The sequence below is a fragment of the Xylaria bambusicola genome (assembly GCF_022495145.1).
Source record: "Xylaria bambusicola strain CBS 139988 unplaced genomic scaffold F5B22scaffold_7, whole genome shotgun sequence".
Classification (NCBI taxonomy): Eukaryota; Fungi; Ascomycota; class Sordariomycetes; order Xylariales; family Xylariaceae; genus Xylaria; species Xylaria bambusicola.
The window spans coordinates 169,062-186,091 of NW_025953560.1; the positions used below are offsets into that span (position 1 = coordinate 169,062).

The 17,030-nt window shown below is 45.8% G+C and overlaps 4 protein-coding genes across 4 annotated transcripts; 2 read left to right on the forward strand and 2 right to left on the reverse strand.

Annotated features, from left to right (window-relative positions):
• Positions 1 to 1,750: 1,750 nt before the first annotated feature.
• F5B22DRAFT_502125 (60S ribosomal protein L37a) lies at positions 1,751 to 2,839 on the reverse strand. Its single transcript, XM_047972463.1, has 4 exons — positions 2,379 to 2,839; positions 2,257 to 2,322; positions 2,097 to 2,195; positions 1,751 to 2,034 (listed from the first exon to the last, which is right to left on the reverse strand). The coding sequence occupies exons 1-4, from the start codon at positions 2,426 to 2,428 to the stop codon at positions 1,971 to 1,973; spliced, it is 279 nt and encodes a 92-aa protein (XP_047833801.1). The 5' UTR covers positions 2,429 to 2,839; the 3' UTR covers positions 1,751 to 1,970.
• Positions 2,840 to 4,419: 1,580 nt separating this feature from the next.
• Positions 4,420 to 7,739, forward strand: F5B22DRAFT_643377 (uncharacterized protein; the record flags this gene model as incomplete). The annotated part of the gene is made up of 2 exons (XM_047978258.1): positions 4,420 to 4,856; positions 4,919 to 7,739. The coding sequence occupies 2 exons, from the start codon at positions 4,420 to 4,422 to the stop codon at positions 7,737 to 7,739; spliced, it is 3,258 nt and encodes a 1,085-aa protein (XP_047833802.1).
• A 3,999-nt stretch (positions 7,740 to 11,738) lies between these two features.
• F5B22DRAFT_502282 (D-isomer specific 2-hydroxyacid dehydrogenase) lies at positions 11,739 to 13,143 on the forward strand. Its single transcript, XM_047972464.1, has one exon. The coding sequence runs from the start codon at positions 12,007 to 12,009 to the stop codon at positions 12,946 to 12,948; it is 942 nt and encodes a 313-aa protein (XP_047833803.1). The 5' UTR covers positions 11,739 to 12,006; the 3' UTR covers positions 12,949 to 13,143.
• Positions 13,144 to 13,338: 195 nt separating this feature from the next.
• F5B22DRAFT_634230 (P-loop containing nucleoside triphosphate hydrolase protein) lies at positions 13,339 to 16,821 on the reverse strand (the record flags this gene model as incomplete). Its single annotated transcript, XM_047976948.1, has 3 exons — positions 13,339 to 14,514; positions 14,581 to 16,668; positions 16,720 to 16,821. 3 exons carry the CDS (start codon positions 16,819 to 16,821, stop codon positions 13,339 to 13,341), a joined length of 3,366 nt encoding a protein of 1,121 aa, XP_047833804.1.
• Between the last annotated feature and the right edge of the window lie 209 nt (positions 16,822 to 17,030).

Here is a 17,030-nt window from a genome sequence, read left to right on the forward strand (position 1 = left end):
ACACTAGAAGAATAGAAGAATGAAAATATATTCAGGCGTCTGTCAGTATTTCAGATACCTACTACCGTACCTCTAAGTACTTAGGTACTGTTATCTGCTGTAATTGGTATCTACGAGTAGGTACCTATCTCGGTATTCCAGTCAGTAAGGGACTCAATGGTAAAGTAGAAGTGGTAAGAAGGTTAGTGGACCACTGTAGATGGCCACTGTAGGGAAGGGGTAGTGGGCTTTAGTGCACTATCCTTACCGGTAGGTTAGTGGTGAGTTGATGAGAGACTTAATAGGTAGGGCAGGTCAGGTCTGGCCAGTCCTGATCAAGGATGGCAATGACGAGATTGGTCAAGACCCAAACACCCGGGTGGAGACCTCCGTCCTATCCATGCAGTTCAGTTGAGAAGCAGATAATGTGCCTCTGAGGCTGTGCGAAACCCTCGCCGACCTAGCCGTCTCCATCCAGTCATAGCCCGCCGTGAACGGGAGCGTTTAGGTGGTTGATTGTATCGCAACCAGACTACCGGCGATAAGTTCAGCAGTATTCCCGACGTACACCACCGTCTTGACATCAGTTACCTGGATTTTTCTTTATTCCCTCGTTGAACGGCGTACAGAATGCCTGTTTACTTGGTAATGCATAATACCTGCTTGATTGAGAATATATGACCCTCTTCGTACAGGTACTGCAGAGTACGTATCCAAGACTCAGATCTGCTATGACGCGCACGTATATTGGAGACAAGCGTGGCTGTGAGAACTGATGACAGAAACATCCCACGATCACCTCCTTGTCCGAGTTACAAGACCCTTGTAAACATCTGCAGGCCTCCAATGTCCTGCTGAAGAATAAACAAATAGCGAGATGCTCTGCCCACATACTTGGGTATTCGACAACGGTGCTACTACTTTACCCCTTTTCATATTGTTTATCACACCAGGCACCAGCCTCATGTCCCTTGCATAGACCGAACGCGCTTGTTGGGAGAGGAGACGAGACTGATTCTACGTGTTCTTTATGGTGAATCTAATGTACTTCTCCAAAGGGCGTGTGCTGCGCCCTTGGCTCATGCCCATTACGCTTCGATGTAGCTGATGTCGGAGCCGAGGCGCCGCTAACATGCATCATCAAGTCACTAACCCGTACTGTAAGGACTCGAGGATCGGTTTCGGAATCGGTCTCTCTTTCTTCCCAATGTCCGAGATAATTGCGTCTGATACTAAACGCTATGTATTCGCTGTACATAAATTAGTATCTAGATGAGCCTTTTGTCCTTACCACTTTCGCTATTTATCTTATAGTTCAAATATCGGGGATAACCTGAAATGATACTTTGATGATCTAAAGCGAACTTATACGACGAGCATAGCAGTCCCGTGACTAAAAGTTGGAAGTGATAGACGCTCTCCACATATCCTGTATGGTTTGAAGTTCATTGTTGCTAATACCGACGCTGGCTGGTGTAGTTTAATCAGTTTAGTTGGGGCGGGCCTTGTCTGCCAATACCAAGATAAAATCAAAACAATCACGGGAAACATCCAGTGCTATCACATTGCTTGGCGTCATTCTCAATACAAGGGATGGTATTGAGGGTTAATGTGAGGACCAGATTCTTCTTAGTAGAATATCTCCTACTTTCGCACCTAGCAGATGCCAACGATATTTGTGGTTAGCTACAAGGCTTGGCCCAAACCATGGCTTTCCCACTCAACATATTCCGGCATGATTCGTCGATTCCCACTCCAATGAGTGAGCTTGTTCTTCACTCGGAAGTAGTTTGGATATCCCCGAAGTGCGCATAGACCAACGTAGACTATTGTTCTCATTACGTCGAGACGCGGGACCAGACAATGCAATCAAGTTGGGAAGGCGTGAGATAAACGTGTGCCGCATGGTAAAATTGCTACCTAGCTGATGAGACGACATCGAAATCATGACCAACCAACGCCATTTCCCAAGTTGCCATTTTTATCATCGCTTAGATATCAGTGATTTCCCTCAATCGTCGCAGGGTCGAACGGGCAGCAGTCGCAGCGGGGGATCTAGTTTCCAATGTTAGATTCATCGCCCTCCCAAGTTTTCACAGCCGAACGTCGATACGTACGTCATGGTGTAGGCACCACCAGCAATGGTCTTCTTGCAGCCCTTGCAGGTCCAGATACCGACGGCAGCACGGCGAACTGAGGTCTTGGCGCAGAAGGGGCTTCGGAGTGTTAGCATCTAACTTCAAGACCGCCGTGGATCATGGTTTCGGGGAATCGTACCACTGGTAGCGGGCGTGCTGGGTGATCTCGAAGCGCTTGGCCTGCTTACGGAGGGAGGCACCGTAACTGCAGATTCTGTTAGAAATGCCACCACGACATAGAGATCATGAGTGGTTCTTTACCGGGTACCGTATTTTCCGGTAATGCCTACTTTGGTTGTACGCTTGGCCATTGTGACGGTCGGTTGTGTTGGCGCGTCGGTGTGAGGATGGTTGGGTGGTGATGTTGGCGATGTTGGCGGGCAGGGAAATTTTGAGATTATCGGAGGTTTGTAAAGTGACCTTGGGAAACTGTGTGTGCAGGGCCCTATGCAGTCTCATTGGCTGGAGAGGGGTAGGCGAGTAGGCTTGACTCCATTTTTTGCGGAGGATTGTCGGATAAACAGCCACTCGAGGCTTGTGCGATTGGCCTTTATCGATAAGCCATTAATATGGACACATGTATTGGTAGACACAGATGTTCCTATTCAAATCTACGACATTTGACTTGGTGGCCACTATGTATGAACCATTTAAATTCAATGGACGACTGCACTGAGATATAGTATATCAAGTTGCAGTAGCTTCAACGCCAGCTGTTCACTATTCATTGCACTTATAACACAACGGCCGTTGTATTAATGCCTGTGCTCATATATTCGCCGCTATACCTACTACCAGTATATCGACATGTGAGGGAAAACCAACGCTTAAGACTCCGGGCTCCAGAGATTCAATACGAGCATGTTTCGCATCAAACGGACACTGCGTAGGGTAAAACAAGTCTGTTTCTGCTTGTAGTGACTACGTCACCAGAAGCGGAAGAGAAAAGAGCGAGGCTAGAACTGACATAGCTGTCCGCGGGACGGCTCAGCTCAGGTGCAGATAGCTATACGACACACTCGGCAAGGAGACTCAGGTCCACGAAACAAGGTGTCAGATGCATTGTGAACTTGTGGTGTGTCAGTCGGCCGTGGAGACGCTTTAATAGGCAACGGCTAGATATGCCATGATGAAATGCGTGTAATGATGGAGCTACACTGCCGATACGAAAACAATACTTATGACTGGTATCACGGCCGGGTACAACAAACCCTACTTACCCCACGGCCGCAACGTCAAATCTTTATCGTGATGGATGAAACAATCAATGCAACGGTCCGCCTTCTGTGAAGCTCGACGAGCACAGCCACCTTATTGGCTTATTTCCCATGAGCTTAGACCAATGGCCAATCAATGTTACAGCGAGCTAAGAGCAAGGTGTGTGCATGTCAGTTAGCTCCGCCACTCTGCACATCAGCGATGGCTGCCTCTCAATCCTCTCGAGTCGAAAGTGCCCTTACAGCCATAATACATAGGTAGTAAGTATTGCTGGTATGTGTACCTGCCGTAAGCAGCCGATGAGGGGTATGTACAATAGGTATGTGCAGAGTATGTGCACAAAGCACTTAATTGGCGGCACCCTTGTCATAACACACAGCTCCAGACTCGTTAGACAAGAACATGCATGCAACTGAGGAGCTAGGTATCTAGGTACACCAGTTATGGCCTTGGTCTAAACTGACCTATAACAGAACTTTAGTTAGACGAGAGAGCAAGTCATCAGCCGCATGTATGTTCGCATTTACAATACTAAACAAGGTGAAAACTCTGGTTCTATCTTCGACAAGTAGTCTTGAGGTTGTATTGTACATACATAGTAATTGTGCCGGATTGGCTTTTTCTAACAAGATCCTGCCCTGCTAGTTGCTTACATACAGTAGGATGCTAATCCCTTCCCAGTCACCTTAGGTGCTCATACGGGCTCAGCTAACCTAGTATACCTCCACTAGACGAGAGTCTTGCCCGTAAATCGCTTCCAATGGGGCGGCAGATTCGTAGGCTGACCGGTACCTGCTCGTCCTACAGTAGTGGTCTGCTGTGCCTCATGCCTAGCCCGGGATACCGGCTCGAATGCTTTCCCAATTGCTTAGACAATAGAGATAGTAGGTAGTGTTGTCACTCGAACGCGTGACGATGAACAACTAGGGTAACTCTGTTCTGATATTGCCGAGTTAATACACTTGCAAGATTGGAATACCCTTCGTGGCGCTGGACAGGACTTGCCTTTTGACACTCTTGTCTGCGACTCAACTTCGGCAACTACTTACTGTGTATGTAAGAGCTGGCGACCAATTCAGACGCAATGGACCCCCTCTCGATTACGACCTCGGTCATCACCTTACTTGGAGCCGCAAGCAATGTGTATAATGCCTTGCAGTCTATCCGCAATGCCGACCGAGCATTGCAATCATTAGTCAAGGAAGTCGGTACTCTCAACGGGTACTTGAGGTCCATTGACAAAGCGTTGGAAGATTGTCGGGGCAATGCCTACGCTTTAAGTCATATCGACCCAGCTCTCTGGAAAGAGAGCAAAATTGCACTTTCAGACTGTCAAGAGACAATAAACGAGCTAGGTCTGGTCTTCAAAGAGCCTAAAAGGCCTTCCCGCTCCAACACGCTCTTCCGCAAAGCAAGAGTTGCGGCTGAAATGCGATCTCGCGCAGGCGATATCGCCTCATTTCGAGAAAAGATCTCTATGTCAAATCTGTGTCTCCAGACACTCTTACAAGTCATCAATGTGTAAGTCATTATGATACTTCCCGGGCTTGTTTTGCATTTCATGTAGTGTTAACAACTTGAAGCTCTCTTTCCCTCCGGAGCAATACATCTCAGGACAATATCCTGAAAGATTTAAAAGAGCTGAAAGAGGCTCTAAAGAAATCTTCTCAGGCTGCCACAGTTTCCTATTCCACGTTGTTCCTCAACGAACAAGATATTCGTCTAGTTCATCACTTGAAAGGCTTGATCCGAGCAGCGCACGATTTCCATACCAGCGCCAGCGTGACCGCGAGTACCGTGGCTAATAGTACGCAACCACCGCCTACTGATTTCGGAGACGATGATGCAAGATCAGGGATTTCACCTCATCTACCGTCTATGAAGAGAATGCAAATCGAGACGTACCTGTCCCAAAACCAACAGATCGCACGCTCTATAAGTTCAGTTAGCTCTGTCAGCTCTGTTTCCAGTGTGGAGGACGAAATGTTACCTTCAAGTCCGGTGAAAGGTCCTGAAGTAGCGGCCGAGACTCGCGAAGTCGGTCCCAATCACATGTTTAGTAGTATTTTTACCAGTGGATTAACGAAGATTGCTCAGAAAGCTCTGCAGCAACTTGATCTGGAGAAGGCAGAGGGTCTCCTCAAAGAAGCTTTGAAGTGGCACAGCTCCTCCGGATCAGATGATATACATCACCAACAACGCCTGCAAACTCAGCTTGCCTTATGCACTCTTCTTCAGGGCAATATCCAAGAAGCGCAGAACTTGATCCGAGACCTAAGTGATGCCAGTCCTGAGCAAGACGACGTCGCACATCAGCTTCTCTATGCTTTGGCATTGCTACAATTGCACGAGTTAGACTTTGAAGGAGCGAGGGAGAATAGTACACGGCTCTGGGAAGCTCTTCAAAAGACACCACATTGTGCATCTCTAGAAGCAAATGACGCAATGAAAGTTCTCGCTACATCCTATCAAGAAACAGGACAAAGTCTCCTAGCCGACGCGATTGAGGCGGAAATGCCAGATATAAGACTCTTCGAGCCTGTTCCTAAGATGGTAGACTTCCTGGCTGATTGCAACGAGCTTCTCGTGGCGATTTTCGGCATCCAGGACAGCCCGGAACTTTCTAAGTCTCTCTCCGTTGTCCGCAAGATTCACGAGCTCCCGATCGCCAAGAATCTCAGTTCCCTGCAGATGCGTGAACAGGCATTGGAAGAGGGGTCTGTCTCAGCTTCCAGGTGCTCTTCGGTTGACGCAGATGACGAACTATCTGTGACGGCGGATGTGGATCCCGAAAATGACCAGCCAAAAGCAAAGAAAAGGTCCTGGTCAAACCTGCGAGCCTTATTCAGACCTCGTTTGGCAGACTTGTATCCCTTAAACACCGGGGCTCAGGAGTCCACATTCAAGCTCAAACGAATGGTGAAGGTTTCGGGCTCTGGGCTGACATCACCTCGGGAGTCGAGCTTCGACCATGATGCCTCGACTGCAAGCTTGCATATACTGATGGTGCCGAAAGAAAACTCTTTGAAAAAGAAGAGTGCAACTGTGCCAACGAAGCATGATCTAGAGAGCGACTCTCGCACGAAAGAATGGGTTGCTGGACAAGCCAGCAACAATCCAACAGACACATCGACAGGAAGCCAGAATAGCCAGGAACAAGAACAACTGCAACGCCAATTTAGTTTCCACGAGGGTGTACCTGATTTCCTGCCTGAGAACACATCAGCTGCAACTCCAATTCCTTGCTACGAGATGCCTAATGATGCAGTCATCTTCGAATTGATGGACACATCGTCTAATGCCAAACTGTCAATCGAAGCACACGAAAATGACACCCAGGGAAATCACAAGAAAAAACCGAAACAACGATATAGGATGCCTAAGATTGACATATTCGATAATAGTACTAGCCTATCATCGCTATACCTACCTGGTGATTCTGTACAAATTCCGGGTGTCGATATTCAGAAAGATATGCCGGAACATATTGATGAAAGTCGAATCGGCTTAGCCGTAACGACCGCCACATCGCTAGAAATGGAAAACGACATCTATGACCTCCTCGGCTATGGCAAAGCGGTTTCTACGATAGCTGAGCAGACTTCCCCGGCCAGCAGTGATCCGCCAGAGCATTTCGACAGCTCCTCGGGATCAGACACAGAGACCTCATCTGTCTTCGACATAGTAAAACCATCAGGTCGCCACGCCACTTTCGATTCATTCATCCTATCCGACGGGCCAGATCTGGACAGCGATATTGGCGAAAACTTTCCAATTCGATGCCTCAAGCCAAGAACAAGTGTAACAGAGACGGAGACGTCTGCCAAAGACACGACTAATCAGACCAACGAACCAGAACAACAACCCCTAGACCCTCTACTGCTAGATGCACCGAGCGACGAAGCGACCACCGACACGACCGATTTAGAAAGCCTGGAGTCCCAAACGCGGAGTCGCCGGGAATTCGGCCCAGCAGTAGCAAGGCTCTGTCGGTACAAATCCCCTCGCAAAACCGTGTTCAGGAAACGACTACCGGGGAGCGCAGCGGCGGGACTACGCAAGCTCTTCCGCATCAACACGGCGCTTTACACTGGTCCCGATGCCATCGAGGGCCCGTTCACGGAGATAGGAGGGATAGGTTCCGAGGAGGTCTGCGACTTTGCGCCTCATGACGTACCATCTTCATCCCTCGAGAATCTGCCGTCGCCTGCCAAGCTATGTTCGCAAATTTCCGAGGGACCATCATCGGGCGACAAATGCGGTGCTTTAGCGGATGTCGTTGCGCCACTTGCGTATAGTGATGCCAGAGAGCAACCGGGAAGTCGGCATAATAGTCTGACAAGGACTCATATAGATGAATTCTTGGGAGTGTCACGGGAGCATTGCCCCTTTCGAACTGGCTAGGCGTATAGAGGTATAGTGATTGTATTCATTGGCTTGAGTTATGCCACGGCTTGACTACCTACCTCGTTTCACCATGGCGGCGGCGACGAAAAGCATCACGGAACGCTTCTAGAGTCGAGTCAGGAGACGATGCTGTATCATTCCGGTTATATGTTGTGTGACTGCGTGCTACTAGGGATAACCTACCAGAAATACTCCTACCTCGCCGGGTTGTCCACATAGTTTGTGATGAGAGATTTTCTTTACCCGGCCAGACTCAAGAGGTGAGTGTCTGGTTAATTCATCATTACCACACATTGCACCCTTCCCATCTGTCTCCTTGCCTCTCTGGCCTCTCAACCCCAATTGTTCAAACTAGAGTTATCGTGGGGGGTGTTTTCAGCCCCCCATAAACGCCCACTTTCTACCTAACCTAGGTATCTAGTCTGATGCGCTACCTACTTGCTGACCTGACGCCAACTAGATCTGTTCAATTGTCGCAGCTCGAAAATACGAGGCCATCGTAAACCCCCACCACTCGGGTCAATTGAGAAGTCTTGTACTGCCTGAGACCCCCGCGTATGTGCTCCCGTTACGCACTACCCCGCGTCAGACCCCCAAACAACCCCCCCTCCTCGACAGCAAACAAGGTCAACCCCTCCAGATCACGCCTACGGTGGGCCACTACCACAAAGTGCGAAAATAAAAAAATCAGGTCAAGTGCGGGGTAAAACCTATTTTCCAACTTTACCTAAGGGGACCAAATATAATAAAGGGTATAAAGTAAAGTTTTAAAAATATAAATAATTACTTAAATAGCTATTTTAAAGGTTATATAAATAATTTATAGTTTGTATTAGGCTTTATAACTATTTAAGTTATGGCTTTTAGCTATATAGGTCTATATTGTAGTTAGTACTGTAGGTTAGTACTATAGGTCTATATTGCAGTCTGTATTGCAGTCAGTATTATAGGTTAGTACTGAAGGTCTATACTGAAGGTCTGTATTGCAGTCAGTACTGTAGGTCTGTATTAAAGGTCTGTATTGCAGTCAGTACTGTAGGTTTGTATTGTAAGTCTATATTGCAGTTAGTACTGTAGGTTTGTATTGTAAGTCTGTATTGCAGTCAGTATTGAAGGTTAGTATTATAGGTCTATATTGCAGTCTGTATTGCAGTTAGTACTGTAGGTCAGTATTGAAGGTTTGTACTGAAGGTCTGTATTGCAGTCAGTACTGTAGGTCTGTATTGAAGGTCTGTATTGCAGTCAGTATTGTAGGTTTGTATTGTAAGTCTATATTGCAGTCTGTATTGCAGTTAGTACTGTAGGTTAGTATTGAAGGTCTGTATTGAAGGTCTGTATTGAAGGTTTGTATTGTAGGTTAGTATTGAAGGTCTGTATTGAAGGTTTGTATTGCAGTTAGTATTGTAGGTTTGTATTGAAGGTCTGTATTGCAGTTAGTATTGTAGGTCTGTACTGAAGGTTTGTATTGCAGTTAGTACTGTAGGTCTGTATTGAAGGTCTGTATTGCAGTCAGTATTGTAGGTCTGTATTGTAAGTCTGTATTGCAGTCAGTACTGTAGGTCAGTATTGAAGGTCTGTATTGAAGGTCTGTATTGCAGTCAGTATTGTAGGTCTGTATTGAAGGTTTGTATTGCAGTCAGTACTGTAGGTCTGTATTGTAAGTCTATATTGCAGTCAGTACTGTAGGTCTATATTGTAAGTCTATATTGCAATCTGTATTGCAGTCAGTACTGTAGGTCAGTACTGAAGGTCTGTACTGAAGGTCTATATTGTAGGTTAGTATTGAAGGTCTGTATTGAAGGTTTGTATTGCAGTCAGTACTGTAGGTTTGTATTGAAGGTCTGTATTGCAGTTAGTACTGTAGGTCTGTACTGAAGGTCTGTATTGCAGTCAGTACTATAGGTCTGTATTAAAGGTCTATATTGCAGTCAGTACTGTAGGTCTGTATTGTAAGTCTGTATTACAGTCAGTACTATAGGTCTGTATTATAAGTCTATATTGCAGTCAGTACTATAGGTCTATATTATAAGTCTATATTGTAAGTCTATATTATAAGTCTATATTATAAGTCTATATTATAAGTTTATATTATAAGTCTATATTATAAGTCTATATTATAAGTCTATATTATAAGTTTATATTATAATTAGTATTAAAGATTAATATTAAAGGTTTATATTAAAGGTTTATATTAAAGGTCTATATTATAATCTATATAATAGTCCTATTTAACAGTTAAGTTATAACTTAATTAATAGCTTATTATATATATATTTATATATAGTTAACCTTTTTATATATAATTTATATAGCTTAATTATAATATAAACTATAATATAAACCTTTAATATTAACCTTTAATATTAACTTATAATATAAACCTATAATATAAACCTATAATATTAATTATAATATAGATCTTTAATATAAACCTTTAATACTAACCTATAATATAAACCTTTAATATAGACCTTTAATATTGACCTATAATATAGACCTTTAATATAAACCTTTAATATAAACCTTTAATATAGACCTTTAATATAGACCTTTAATATAGACCTTTAATATTAACCTATAATATAAACCTTTAATATAAACCTTTAATATTAACTTATAATATTAACTATAATATAAACTGTAATATAAACCTATAGTATTAACCTTTAATACTAACTATAATATAAACTTATAATATAAACCTATAGTATTAATTATAATATAAACTTATAATATAAACCTATAATATTAACTATAATATAGACCTTTAATATAAACCTTTAATATAGACCTTCAATATAGACCTTTAATATAGACCTATAATACAAACCTTTAATACAGACCTTCAATACAGTACTAACTACAATACAGACCTTTAATACAGACCTTTAATATAAACCTTTAATATAAACCTTCAGTACTAACCTATAGTACTGACTGTAATACAGATTGCAATATAGACCTATAATATTAACCTTTAATATTAACTGCAATATAAACTTACAATATAAACCTATAGTACTAACTGCAATACAGACTTACAATACAGACCTATAGTACTGACTGTAATACAGACCTTTAATATAGACCTTCAATATAAACCTTTAATATAGACCTTCAATATAGACCTACAATACAAACCTTCAATATAAACCTTCAATACAGTACTAACTGTAATACAGACCTTCAATATAGACCTTTAATATAGACCTTTAATACAGACCTTTAGTACTGACCTATAGTACTGATTGCAATACAGACTGCAATATAGACCTATAGTACTGACCTTTAGTACTGACTGCAATATAGACTTACAATACAGACCTACAGTACTGACTGCAATACAGACTTACAATACAGACCTACAGTACTGACTGCAATACAGACCTTCAATACAGTACTGACTGCAATATAGACCTTCAATACAGACCTTCAATATAGACCTTCAATACAGACCTTCAATACAGACCTTCAATACAGACCTTCAATATAGACCTTTAATACAGACCTTCAATACTAACCTACAATACAGACCTTCAGTACAGACCTTCAGTACTGACCTACAGTACTAACTGCAATACAGACTGCAATATAGACTTACAATACAGACCTACAGTACTGACTGCAATATAGACTTACAATATAGACCTACAGTACTGACTGCAATACAGACCTTCAGTACAGACCTACAGTACTGACTGCAATACAGACCTTCAATACAGACCTACAGTACTGACTGCAATACAGACCTTCAATACAGACCTACAGTACTAACTGCAATACAGACCTTCAGTACTGACCTACAGTGCTAACTACAATACAGACCTATATAGCTAAAAGCCATAACTTAAATAATTATAAAGCTTAATATAAACTATACATTATTTATATTTTTAAAACTTTACTTTATATCCTTTATTATAGTTATTTGGACTCCTTAGGTAAAGTTGAAAAATAGGTTTTACCCCGCACTTAACCTGATTTTTTATTTTCGCACTTTGTGGTAGTGGCCCACCCTACACGCCCCTCATTTAGACTACCTACAGTACTTTCTTGAGAGCTCGAGAGCGTTTTGGAACAACGTTATTGGAATCCCACCCGTCAGTCACGCTTAATTGTACCCGCCCTAGAACCACCGCTAGCTTGGCGTGGAGGAGATCGCTCCGCCGCATCTCGTCAAGACAAAACAAAAGTCCATCCATCCCACCTCAAGTCTTTCCCACCACCACCGTTCACCTCCTAGTCCTACAACATCACCGGCAAAATGAAGCTTCTCTACCCAACCTCGCTCAAGCTCGACGTAGCTAGTCTCGAGGGCTTCAGCGTCTCGCTGCACCCCTATGACGTCAAGGCCTTGATCCCCGAGGATCTGATCGACGCCGAGGTGCTCGTGACATGGACCAACAGCGCCGAGAACCTGAAGGACGCCGCCCAACGCATGAAGAATCTGCGCTGGATCCAGTCTCTCGCCGCGGGGCCCAACGATGTGCTATCCGCCGGCTTCCCGTCCAACGTGACAGTGACGACAGGGTCGGGCTGCCACGACCGCACCGTCGCCGAGCACACCCTCGGCCTACTTCTAGTCGCCGCCCGCCGCTTCGACGAGATGCGCGACTATCAAGCACAAGGGAAATGGGCCGGCCACCTCGGCGGTCCCCAGCCTGACCGTCCTAAGGACCGCTTCACGACCCTGCGCGACGCCAACGTGCTCATCTGGGGCTACGGCAACATCGCCAAGACGCTCGCGCCGCACCTCGCGGCCTGGGGCGCCACAGTCCGCGGCGTAGCACGATCAGCCGGTGTCCGCGACGGCGTCCAAGTCTTCGCCGAGGACTCTCTGCCCGAGCTCCTCCCGCAGACCGACGCCCTCGTCATGATCCTCCCCGGCTCCGAGAGCACCAAGAACGCGCTGAACGCCGAGCGCATGAAGCTCCTGCCCAAGCACGCCTGGGTCGTCAACGTGGGACGTGGCACCTCGATCGACGAGGACGCGCTGGCCGACGCGCTGCAAACGGGCGAGATCGGCGGCGCCGCGCTCGACGTCTTCGTCAAGGAACCCCTCCCCGCCGAGTCGAGGCTGTACAAGGCGCCCAACTGCATCGTCAGCCCCCATGCCGCCGGTGGTAGACCGCAGGACGCGGAGGCGCTGATCGCGTATAATTTGAGACGGCTCTTGGCTGGCCAGGAGCTGAAGAATGTGATTTAGGGAGAACCGGAAGCGCGTCATGCATTGTATGATTATAGACGAGATTGGAACTTTCTACGTTTCATGAATGGAGTTTTGGCGATTCACGATTTATGTTTGACATGTTGCATCCCATACTTTCCTGATTCTCAGTTAACTAGTTCTTGATTGATTCGGTATCTGTATAAACGAAGTAACTACCTAGACGTTGATCCATCTTCTTTCTGCCCGCTGGTTATTCCACGGCCACTTATATCGGTAAGTATCGACTAGTCTTTATTCATCCCATATGTAAGCATTTCGTATAAAGGCAACGCAATGAAAAATGTCTGCCGTGCGAGACTGATTTTGCATCAGGAGCTTCGCGCATTTGTGGCTCCCGGGGCAAGTTGTCGCCCATCCATTGTCGTTTTACACGACGTTATCTTCCTCGTCAGCATCCTCATCGTTCTCCTCCTCCTCCTCTTCTTCTCTCCTTTTCTCACCCTCGTCGTTCTCGTCTTCCTGTCCCAAATCACCAGCAACATCAGCGAAATTCTTGATCGCCGTCTCCACCGCTACCGACTTCCCCTTTTTCGCGGCGCCCTTGGTACTCTCAGGATCACCGTACTGATGATGTACCTTGAGATCTGCCTCAATCTGCTCAGGGGATTGATTGAGATCCGTCTCTCGCAGCGTATCCTTGCTGTCTCTGTCACCTGTGCTCGCAGCACGGGCAACATGGAAGTCCTGATCCGTATGCTTCAGACCGGCGATAAGCCGCTGCAGCTCTGCGCGACGATGTGTTGGGGTCTGTGAGAGGTCGATCATGGGGAATGGTAGCATGGCGATGTCCCTTGCGCCGAGACGTACGCGCAGCATGAGCTCGAGGGCGCGCTCTAATGTCGGTGCGAATTCGAGATCATCCTCGTCCCACGGTTTCGTGGAGAGTTCCCCGCCGCTGTTGCCGAACGACAGGAGGCGGCGCAGGCTGTTCTTGGAATGGTTGAAGACGCTCTTCACATCCCTTGGCAGTTCGATGAATTCCCCATAGTACTCATCACGGGTGCGTAATTTTAGGAAATCCTCAGTCTCAGCCTCTTCGTCCCTAGTGTAACCGCAGCTCTGATTAAACCAACCGCCTGTGCCGTCTCCGATTCTCGGCTCGTCTGTCGTCTGCCTCTTTCGCTTCTTGAAAATAGAGCTGTGGGAATTGCTTGTTCGGGATTTGTTGGACGCTTCATCTTCGTCTTCTTTCTTGATCCTCTTAGCTTCTTCTTTCTTGATATGCTTGCCTTCCGCATTAACCTCGAGCTTGGTAGTACTCTTAACTTTCTTGGAAGCTGGAGACTCTGCTTCCTTGTCTGAGTCTTCTTCATCAAGTAGATTTCTCTGACGACGGAGCTCTTGACCCTCCGGAGAATTCCATGCATCGCGAACCTCATATTGAAATAGATTAAGAAGTAAGACCAGAACTTTCTTCGTGTCTCCTTGTGCTCTTGAGCCAAGCTCGGGAAGTAACTTCTCAATTTGGCGGCTCTCTCGGAATGCATGGTATGAGTTCTTGAGTTTCACTCTGTGGACGGTAACATCAGAAGTCTGGCCAACCTATACCTGGTGATTAGCATACTCTATGTGATATTAGTAGGAAACGCAGTACTAGGGAAGACTCACTCGAATCACTCGGTGCATGGCCTGCCACTGGACCTGTATGCTGTGTGCCTGAGAAGCCACCAGGACACGCGAGCAGCTCTTGTGCAAGTTGGTTCCAGCAAATCCAACAGTATATAGTTGGATCAATATCTGGCATGAATCGTTATCGCTGCTATTGAAACTGTCAACCAGTTGCTGACGTTCACCCAAAGTCAATTGAGCATGCATGCAACGGCACTCAAAACCTAAGAATTGCAGGACAAGCTCGTAGTAGAAAGCAAGCACTAAACTATGCTCAATGATTAGCAGTTTCTTGATCTTGCCTGAATCTTCCCTAGTAAGTATGTTTTTATGAATATAGTGAAGGATGTAGCGGAGGATAGGGGAGTTCCGCGTGGCAATCTTCATCCAGCCAACGTGGGTGTCTGGTTTCACATCCGTCGGCAAAAGCAAAAACTGAACTAGGCGACGAAGATCCACCTCGTTCTCGCGCATTTTGGCGATTTCAGGCGCAAGCGTCGAATGGCCATTTGCCAATAATATTGTGTTGAGATCATGCACATCTAGAGAAGAAGAGGCGATCTGAAGAAGTCGGTTAGCGTTCATGATAGATGTCTTCGCTTCCTCTTCTTCTTTCTTCGGCTTTTTACCCCCATCGTCTGAGATCCCTCCCCAAGCCGTTAAGCATTCGAGATATTCAATGAGAAGATCAGTGTGTACCGTCTGGTACTCTCCATCATACGCTTGTCCAGCACTAATGTCGACAGTATAATTTTCGACCTTGGGGAATAACCCCTCTAGAGATACCAGGCTAGACTGCTCCCAATCGGCGTATATATATGAGCTCGGGGACCTCTTTAACATGGCGAGTGTTTCAAAGTGTCTAAGGTACTGGCGCGTTAGTTCGATGTCATGGGTTCTCGCATTGCCTTTCTTGAAGAGAAGCTTAGTAAGTAAGCCTGGCCGTCCTGCCACTAGCTGAAAGTCATGCGATGCAGGATAGCTGTCGAGTTCGTCAAGGTGCTCCAGATCTTGGAACTCTTTCCTCATTTCATCCCGCGTTGTAGGGTTTTGATCCAAGTATTTTTCAACTCCGGTCCATAGCAGTGTGGCAAGCCCAAACATGTCAGTAAGTGAATTCATGCAAGGCGTGGCGGTAATAAGAAGAGTGAATTGACGCTTAAGAAGATAAACGGACCGCCAGTTTTTAGTCCTGTGATTCTTCACTTTATATGCTTCATCAACGATGACAAGTGAGAATGATCGTTTCTTCCGTGTGAAGGTTGAGCTCCACCCCCCTTGGTCTTGGTCGGCTTTAAAGGAACAAGTTCTCCCTGCCCAGCTTTCCATGGTCGTGATGATGATGACTTTTGACGCACGACTGTCGTTCTTATCCCAGACATAACACAGTGGAGCCGGCCACTGATTAAAACTTTCGCGGTCTAGATGCACAGTGTTTGTTATCTCTTCGAGACCGGGACCGGAAAGTATAATCTGGTGAAGAGTGGACTCGTCAAGGACATTCTTAAACTCCTGTACCCATTGGCATGCCACTGTAGCATTTGGAGCTATAAGTAGAATAGGAAGATGCTCGATCTTGCCATTCTTCCTACGCATGGTATTCAGCCCTTGACTGATCAAAATATTCACTAAGGCAACTACGATGAGTGTCTTCCCAAGACCCATCGAGTCGGCTAGAATTCCACCGAAGTACTTAGGACCCTTAAGACGGTCGCGATTATCTGCATCGGCCAAAGATTGGATATTCGAGCAGAGTGTTCCCTCCAGGGGGTCCTTGCACTTTAACGTTGGGAGATCCCCAAACAACCTGGAGAGCAACCACACGATTCCAGTAACTTGATGATCCAGCAGACCACGACGCCCGCCCTCATTGTCCAACTTTGGGATGAATGGCGAGATCCACACTGTTGAGTTTCTACGACCATATTTGCCGCATTGTTTTGCCAATAGATATCGAGCACAGGGATTGATAGGAGGACCGAGACTGTTGGGGCTGGCGGAAATAAAGGATTGAGCAGCGGCGCTGACGTTTTTGGCGAACTCGCTTTCATCCACCCCAGAAGAGCGGGTGTTTCCATCTGTAATATGCTAGTCATACTGTTAGATTCTAATCAAACCGAAGTATTATTTGCTCAATACCTCGACGTCAACATCTTGCTGTGCATCGGCTCTGATCGCATCAGCTAAGTGTTCCAGTGTCTCGGTGTTATCTAATTGACAGATTATCGACCCGTGTTTCATGATCTCGCCCATAAGCTCAAAATTGTCATCGAGGTGGCCTTTCAGTACCTCCTGGATAGAGTATTTAGCAACATTCTCGCGATCGATCAGTGCGTGGCGGCGGCATTTATGGCCATCAAAGAACCTCTGTATTGCTATGCGGTGAGATTAGTTAATAGTCTTCAGACACAGACATTACCACCTACCTTCCTGCCTTGAAAACTTGTCGT